The following is an 8,468-nucleotide window of genomic DNA, read 5'->3' on the forward strand; positions in this document are numbered from 1 at the left end:
CAAACAGAAACTGCTCTTATTCCCTGGAAAACTGTGATGCAATCACTTGGGAAGGGGCATCTTCAGTAGCATGGAGGAGGCCGACATGGCAAACGCCTCCTTCACAGGCAGGGATGCTCCAGCTGGAAACCAGGCTGGATTCTGCCCTTTTCCTTTCAGCGGATAGCAGCTGCGGACCTCGCGCCGGGGCTGATGTATTTTGGATGCAGCATCCATGGACAGCTGGACCTGAATGAGGATGGGCTCGTGGACTTGGCCGTGGGCTCCCTGGGGAACGCCGTGCTGCTGTGGTTAGCTCTACCCTCTCGCTTGGCACCCTCCTCTTCCCAATGCTTATTGCAATATGCTGCAATCTTTTGAGGGAAAACTGATCTCCCAACAATCTGACCCATCTTTCCACAATTACAACCCCCTGTCTGGCGGGCCCATGGGATTTTGATGCCATTGGGCCCTAGGAGGGTGTCAGAGTTGGTTTTGCATTGAATTTCATCATTAGCTCCCCAGGAGTTGCAATCCAGCTCATTGATTTGTGGTGATCAGCCCAGGCTCCCCCTGTTCTTATTAAATAAGAATGATTTAATATTTTCAAACATTGAATAATGGTTTGGAAAGCGCCTTGAAGCTGTTAGGATGGAGAGTAGCTGTGCCCAGCAGAGATGGGCCACCCTGGGACCTGCTGTGTGCATGGAAGGGACCACAAATGCTGCTGCTTCACTGACATGAGCAGGAGGCAAATATGTGCAAGAGATTTTATTCTTCAATGCTACATAGATGAGATGAGAGTAAAGCAGGATGCTGTGGTGGCCTTTGGTCTTCCTCAGCACCTTCTCGATGTTGAGGAAAAGAGTGAAAAGGTGTGAAAAGGATGACTTCGGAGGTGTGTAGGAGGCTTTTGGAGGATACTTTAGATGTGTTCTGCATCCCATGCCACAGTACATCTCTTGACCCTTGCTTGCCCTGCAGGTCCCGCAGCGTGGTCCAGATCAACGCCAGCATCCGCTTCGAGCCCCCCAAAATCAACATCTTCACCAAGGACTGCAAGCGGAACGGGAAGGATGCCACCTGCATGTCAGCCTTCATCTGCTTCACTGCTGTCTTTCTCTCAGCTCACTTCCAGACAGCCAGTGTGGGTAAGTGCACAGCTGCTCATACAACAAAAACCCCAATTCATGCATTGTTCAGGTGTCCAGCCCCAAGGGAGCACTCAACTTCTGCCAAGGGAAACCATCCCGGAGCTTGACATGTCTGCAGGAGTGCACGTTGCCATTTGCCACATCCCTTTTTACCCACAAATGTGTCTCTGTCCTGGCTCGTGTAGCAGGAACGATGGCTCTGCCATTAAGCAGTGACAGGAAACACCCCAAGGATACAACTCAAAGATACACCCACGCATAACCTCTTCTTTCACCCATTCCCTGTGGCCAAGCTCTCCCATGGCTTGCCTTGCCATGGTATGTGTGACAGGGATGTCAACACCTCCTCACCAGCCAGTGGGACAAGAGAGGATGTGCCTGGACCACGTCCTGCAGAGCTTGTCCATCCTCCCCGCTGCAGCAGCAGGACACATCTGCCGACCATATGTGCATGTTTCCCTGATATCTCAGGGAATCTCAGTGAAGCTTTTGGCAATCTCTGCTATTAAACCCTTGCTGCTGTGACCCCAAGTCTACCCAGTGGGTGCCCATGACTCAGCTGGAGCAGGGGGAAGTGATAGTGGTTAACAGATAGAAAACACTGTCATAGGAAAATCAGGTCCCTAGAGCAAGAATCCTGATTTGCACTATCAAATCCAGTGTTTTCCTCCCAACTGCTGTCTTTGCAGCGCTTGCAGGATTAAAAGCTGAGCAGAGTTTCCTTTATCTATTTAATTTCACACTTATTTCTACCCAGAAGAGCCACCCTGTGGACGGTGCATGCTGGAACGTGATGGTTGCTCTTGGCTGATGCATGTTTTGCATCACACTGGGGTAGTGGGTGAGAATCCCACCCTGCTTTGGCGTTGGATTGGGGACCTTTGGTTTCTTTTTGACAGTACTGCATGTAGAAAATGATATCCAGTAAAACATCTAGGAAAGTGCTAGGGTACAATCCCTCCAGCATGTGAATATATGAGGTGAATAATTATATATCCTGCACAGATTTTGTGCAGTGTCTTGTCATAATGTATTTTTAAAGCTCCTCATTTGAGTTGGAGAGAAACAGGGATTTCTTTTGAGCAATTTTCTTTGCCCAAAAGAAGTGCCTGTTAGAAACAGCCAACACTAACCTAAATTTCCCAATTTTCCCATAGCGTGCTCTCTGCCACACTGCTCCTAGCAATAGGAGTTTGAGTGCTCAAAAGCCCATTTCTTTGACCCGGTGTTGCTATGTAGTGATGGCACTGTACAGTGCTGATGGCACTGCTCCTTCCTCGCAGCACTGCGGTACAACACCACCATCGATGAGCGCAGGTACACGCCGCGGGCTCACCTGGATGAGAGCGGAGAGCGGCACACGCAGAAGGAGCTGGTGCTGCTCGCGGGGCAGGAGCACTGCGACAGGCTCCACTTCCACGTCCTGGTGAGTGCGATGGAGGATGAGGCCGGGGTCTCCTCCTCTGCAACTGACCAAGCAAAGATGCTCTTCACCTTGTGTGAAACACTGATGCGCTGGGAGGTGGTTAGAGGAGCCTCTGTGGCTTCATGGGGCTGGAAATGAGCCTTATGTCCCAGTGGATTTCTTCATGCTGGGTTTCATAGAATTATAGAATCAACTAGGTTGGAAAAGACCTACAAGGTCATCAAGTCCAACCGCTTGATGTGGTCAGGGATGGAGCCACTGGGTCCCCAAGCGCTGACTTCATCGCAGACCCAGCTTGCACTGTTCTCCTTGCCATGAGCAGCTAGCCATGCCCTTAGGGAGGCTGTGAACTCCTGAATCCCAAGTTGGGCTGGTCCTCCAGCCCCAGAATCAATGAAAACTCATTCTTTTTCTCTTGGGAAACAGATGCCTCCACATAAGTCCCCAGTGCTCTCGCTCTCTGCACCCCTCTAACCATCAGGGTCCCCCTCCCCGAGTGCAGGAGCCAGCAAACCCTCTGCATCACTCACAAGGAGCAGCTGATGCACAAACCTCGCCAAACTCAAACATTCCCAGTGAATGATGAGAATATTCCTCAGCCAGGGAAGACCGAGCTGCCAGACTGGCCCAGCCCCAAGCCCCGGCCTGAACTGCCATGAACTTCTGAGGAATTCAAGTCTGGAGCTCGAGATGGAGCTTGTGATTTATCCCAAGAAGCATCTCACTTCAGAGCATCCAACTGCAACCTGTGCAGCTGGGGCAATGCATGGAAGAGCTCATAGAGTGGCAGGACCCCTCTCTTTCTCAATGATGCTTTCTGTCTGCTGCAGGACACAGCCGACTACGTGAAGCCGGTGACGTTCTCCATTGACTATGAGCTTGAGCACCTTGAAAATGGCCCCATGCTGGATGATGGCTGGCCCACCTCGCTCAGAGTCTTGGTAGGTAACAGCACCAACCTCCCAGGGTGCCTTTTATCAGGCAGTTGGTCAGGAGATTTATCTCTGACTTATCTTTAATATCTCAGATTTATCCCTCTCACGATGTTGGGCATTTGCTCCAGCCTGGGATCACCACCCATGTCCCTTCTCCTTGGAGTACAAACTGGAGCACAGATCATCACTGACCAGCTCTTGTTGTCCCCCTCAGGTCCCTTTCTGGAATGGGTGCAATGAGGATGAGCACTGCGTCCCTGATCTGGTCCTGGATGCCAGAAGCGATGTGCCCAGTGCCATGTGAGTAGGTCACTCAGCATCCTCCCAAACCATTATCACACACTGAGAGGTCTCCAAAACCCAGCCCCAACCCATGCTCCATAGATTAGGGCATCACAACTGGTCCTTCACCCAGCACCACCACAAGGTCCACCCAACAACACCACAAGGTGCTCCTTGGAGCCTCTGCCTACTCCCTGCCTGGAAGGAAATTGGTGGTTTTCCAGGGAATCCACAGAACAACTAATATTTGATGCCATGGTGATGAGCCCCATGGAGACAAGTCAGTAAATAACAAGGGGATAAATGCATTGCCCACTTGGCAGTTACAGGCTTGACTTACACAGCAGAAATAATTGTACACCACATCTCAGTGCTTAAGGAGCTTTTAAAGGTTATCGAGGAGCACAGGAGCCTGAACCTCCACCTCTGCACCGAGCTCATGCCCAGCGCTGCTACCTGGGGGTTACTTGTACCCGTAATTCAGCATTTGTTGCTCTGTGTCTCCTGTAAAGCTCTTGGTCCTGAGACTGTGACCTGGGGCTTGACCAGGAGGGGGTCCAGGATGCCCAGAGCCCCTTTTTGGGCTGCACTGCAGGAGGCTGAAGTGAGCTGTAGGTAGGGATGATGCATGGACCTTAGTGGCTGGAGTCCTAAGGATACCCATGGGCAGATTCTGTGGTCTACCATGGTGCCAGACCTCTCATTTGTTTCTCCTGAAGCCTGTGGAGCTTTCCTGACAGCATCAGTAGGAAGTGGATCCTGCCCTGGTAAAGCAGCCAATTTCTGCCAAGAAAACCACTTTTGAGGCAACTTGTTGGAATAGAACTATTCCTTCACACTGGTGCCCTGGTTGCTCTGCTATTAGGGGCAGAAGGTGGCTCTGAAAGTGGCACCCTCCTACGTTTCCCTTTCCTATTTTTCATAAAGAAAACACATGCCCAAACACCCCTCCGGCCATTGCATAGTCTGATGGCAAACTCAGTGGGAGAGAGATCTCAACCAGGCTGAAACTGAATGCCAGCTTTACCTTTTGCTAATGGTATGATATCTCTTTTTTTCCTTACATCCCAGCTGTACTCAGAGCTCCTAACTGGGTTTGAGAAAGCCAAACCGATGGTCCATGGGAGGAATGTGTGATTCCTCTTTCCATAGTGGTGGTGTATGACAGAGGGAGAGCAGGGATTTCCTTGCAGCATCCTACCCACCGTGCCCATCAGCACCGTGGGGCTGGGATTTGCCTGCACCTCTCTGGCACTTGCTGCCCTCCTCCCACAGGGAATACTGCAGGCGTGCTCTGCGGAGGGCACCGCCGGACTGCTCAGCCTTCACCCTCTCCTTCGACACCTCCATCTCGGTCATCGAGAGCAGCAGGAGGAGGGTGGCCGTGGAGGCAGTGCTGGAGAACCGAGGGGAGAACGCCTACAGCACCGTCCTCAACATCTCCTTCTCCAGGAACCTCCAGTTTGCCAGCTTGATCCCCAAGGTGAGGCCGTGGGGCGAGATCCAGGGCTTTCCAGAGGCGCTGCTCATCCTGGACGGATGAGAAAGCTGTGTCCTAAACCAGTGCCCAGAACTGCCTCCATCCCTCATAAATCAGACATGTTTATGGGCTTCATTTCTAAGCACTTACCAGCCCTTTCAGCTCTTCATTTTGGAAATACAAAAACGTTTGAGTTTTAAGAGCCTGCGAGAAGGTCAAACGTGGATGAAATTATTTCCCTCTTTATTTTTCTACTCCCATAGTTTAAAAATACTTGCTGCACGTGGCCAAGTTCCTGTCAGGGGTGAATTTTTGCAGCTGAGATACAACTGCTGGAAGGATGGGCTGATAAAGGGAATGTGGCCACAGCTCAGGATCAAGCCGGGCGATGCCACTTCTCTATGGCTGTCCCCTGCATAAGTCTATCATGTTTCATTCCCAATCTCCCCAAAATTCCACTCCAGTATTCCTCCTCCCTTTTCCCAGTGAGGTTTGAGAAATATGCTGATGCTGCTGAGCCCTCCCTCATCCCTCAATGACTTCATACCCGCCCACAGATCCCATCGCCTGCCTTTGTTTTTATTGCAAGCCATGCCAAGGGAAAATTGTGGGGCACGTTGCCACAAAATGCATTTTTGGAAAGATGATTCCAAACGAAGGGAGGGGGGAATGTTCCTGTGATGCTCAGTAACAGAAAGCTCCCTGCAGAAGTGGTTGCAGTTGGTCATAGAAGCATCGCTGCTCACGGGTTCCTGGCTGCTGCTCCTTACAAATAAGCGAGTTGCCAGCTGGAGGGGATGGGTGTTTGTGTCAGAGGCTGCACAGAGACCCAAGGAAAAGTACCTGTGGCTCCAGGAAGTCCATAATGTCAGCAGATGAATGGCAGAAAGTTCCAGGCTGTTACTGGTGGTTGCCAAGGCATTTCCCTGAGGCTGGTGCTGGGGTGTTTCAGCTCCTGGGTTGACTTGTCTGGTGGCAGCAGCTTAAACTAAGACCCTTAAAGGGTCCAGTCATCTCTTGGTGGCGATGGACACCTGCATACAACAAGGTTACAACCTCTTGTAGCACTGATACAGCTTGAGGCAGAGGAGGGTTGGTGTCCCATCCCATCCCATCCCACCCCAGCCTGTGCTTGGGTTTAGTAATGGGCAGGAGCTTCCCCAGCCTGGCTGGAAGGTGTTCAAGCAGCAGGAACATAATTGCTGGGACCAGGAAAGTAAATTTTACTGCTCAGCCAGTGGCCATGCAGAATAATAGCTCCTGTTATCTCTTGATGCTTCCCTGGGACTCCTCATCACAGGAAAGTACTCTTCTTCCCAATTATAGTGCCCAGAATAATCAGGTTCATTCATTCATTGCTGTAGTTAAACATCTAAAGAGGATTTTAATAGGAAAGCTGGAAGTTGCTTGCTAGAAATGCCCATCTCCAGGAATGGCCCTAGAAATTCAGCTGATGGGAAGGATTCCGTGGGGTTGGCTGGTTTTGTTGCTTTTTCCAAACGTTAAAGGCTGTTTTGGGATCCATGGATGTGTTTGCTGCTTCTTTATGGTCACGGGCTGATGTCATGGACACTTCATGTCCCATTTTAGGACGACACAGACATCAACATCGACTGCATGACTGAAGACAAGCACCCCAACAAGAAAGTATGCAATGTGAGCTACCCCTTCTTCCGAGCCAAGGCCAAGGTAAAGCTATTCCCATGGGACAGGAGCCCTCTGCCCCGGCACTGCTGTGACACTGTATCCATCCATTTTGGGGCTGGGGGGCTTTTAATAGGATTTTTAAGGATAAACGGTTGGTCTCCTCCCCTCCTATATCCATTGCTGGTGTTGGAAAGGCATGTTAGGGAAACGAGGATGGGTAGTGTGCTGCCTTGATGGTAGGAGAGCACCAAAATCAAGCCCAGCTCCTCCAAGTCAAACAATTCGACTCCAGCACTTCGGAGCAATTTAATGTTGGTTTCAAACCACTGGTAGTAACTTCCCTGAGCTCCTTCCTCACAGCATGAGGTACCCTTCCCTGCATGAGAGGTTTTCCTTGTTCTGAACAAGCAGGGTTCCCCTGTACCCTTTTCCAAGCCCCCTCGGGCTGGTAACATCCTCCTTACAGTAATTCCTAACACTTGGGGTAAGCCCAGGTCCAGAGCATCGTTTTTTACATGCCATAAAACCCTTCACAAACATTACAGGCAGAATTAAGGTGGGGAAGGAAAAGTGGGGAGATGCCAATCTCTGCAGTCACCAGGGCTTTGTGTGAAATCCCATCTGGTCCTGCACCCCTGTGGGAAAAGCAGCCAATACACCAGGAATATAAAGATAAAATCTTTCTGCTCCCCTATATCTGTGTGAAGCTCTCCCTTGTCAGAAGCCTGGTACCATGGATGAGCTCCAGGCATCTCACTAGGCTCTCAAGCTCCCAAAAAATCCCTCTCAGATGCCTGTGGCTGTCCAAAGAGCTCAGCAGCCTGACTCCCCATGACCTACAGGGGCTGAGAATGCATCTGCGTGGCATCAGGTAGTCCAGGTCCTGCCAAAACAAAGACAAGCTGGAAATGGAAATCTGGCCTGAAGAGCAGCAGGAGCTTTAATATTGCACTCGGCTGTACAGCCCCAGACAGCGTGAGGTCACTGCCACAGCTCGTGCAGATGGGACATTCATCACATTTTATTGTGCTTGGCCTTTCCCCACGCGGATGGGAGCGAGCGGCCTCTCGCTGCAGGACCCCGGAGAGTTTCTCTTCCAAAGAGGGGGATGCTCCTCATATTTCCAGTCTCAGAGAAGCAGAACGCAGCATGCAGGGCTGAGAGAAAAGCCTGCAATCCCCGGTGTGGCCTCTTCTTCCCTGGAAAACCAATGCTCTGCCCATGCATGGCTTCATCTCCCAGTGGAATCAGGGGGATGCTCACACCCACAGAGTTCCCACACTGCTCCCAGCTGGCACTTGGGTGTTTTTTCCCCTCCCTCATGTCTTCTCCAACCTCCACAGGTCGCTTTTCGCCTGGATTTTGAATTCAGCAAGTCCATTTTCCTTCAAAGCTTGGAGATCTACTTGGTTGCCAACAGGTTAATGGTTGCTTTCTCCCTTGCATGTGCTTGCGAGGCCAACACGGGATGTTGCATGCTGGCACTGTTTCCTTCTTCCATAGCCAAAGGTGATGCTGGAGGCTTTACTCAGGGAACAGCCAATGTATTTCTATTTTCTATTTTA

The 8,468-nt window shown here is 50.9% G+C and overlaps 1 protein-coding gene across 1 annotated transcript in view; it reads left to right on the forward strand.

Annotated features, from left to right (window-relative positions):
* The window catches only part of ITGA11 (integrin, alpha 11), a gene marked incomplete at both ends in the record, with an annotated part of 12,178 nt that extends 3,855 nt beyond the window's left edge, over positions 1–8,323 (forward strand). The window contains 8 exons of the mRNA XM_010020187.1: positions 160–290; positions 964–1,130; positions 2,417–2,559; positions 3,390–3,500; positions 3,709–3,794; positions 5,052–5,259; positions 6,847–6,945; positions 8,247–8,323. Of these exons, the coding sequence (XP_010018489.1) occupies positions 160–290; positions 964–1,130; positions 2,417–2,559; positions 3,390–3,500; positions 3,709–3,794; positions 5,052–5,259; positions 6,847–6,945; positions 8,247–8,323 (1,022 nt within the window). The remainder of the gene's footprint in view (positions 1–159; positions 291–963; positions 1,131–2,416; positions 2,560–3,389; positions 3,501–3,708; positions 3,795–5,051; positions 5,260–6,846; positions 6,946–8,246) is intronic.
* Positions 8,324–8,468: the final 145 nt, after the last annotated feature.

This window comes from Nestor notabilis, unplaced genomic scaffold (genome assembly GCF_000696875.1).
Source record: "Nestor notabilis isolate BGI_N333 unplaced genomic scaffold, ASM69687v1 scaffold28118, whole genome shotgun sequence".
NCBI lineage: Eukaryota > Metazoa > Chordata > Aves > Psittaciformes > Psittacidae > Nestor > Nestor notabilis.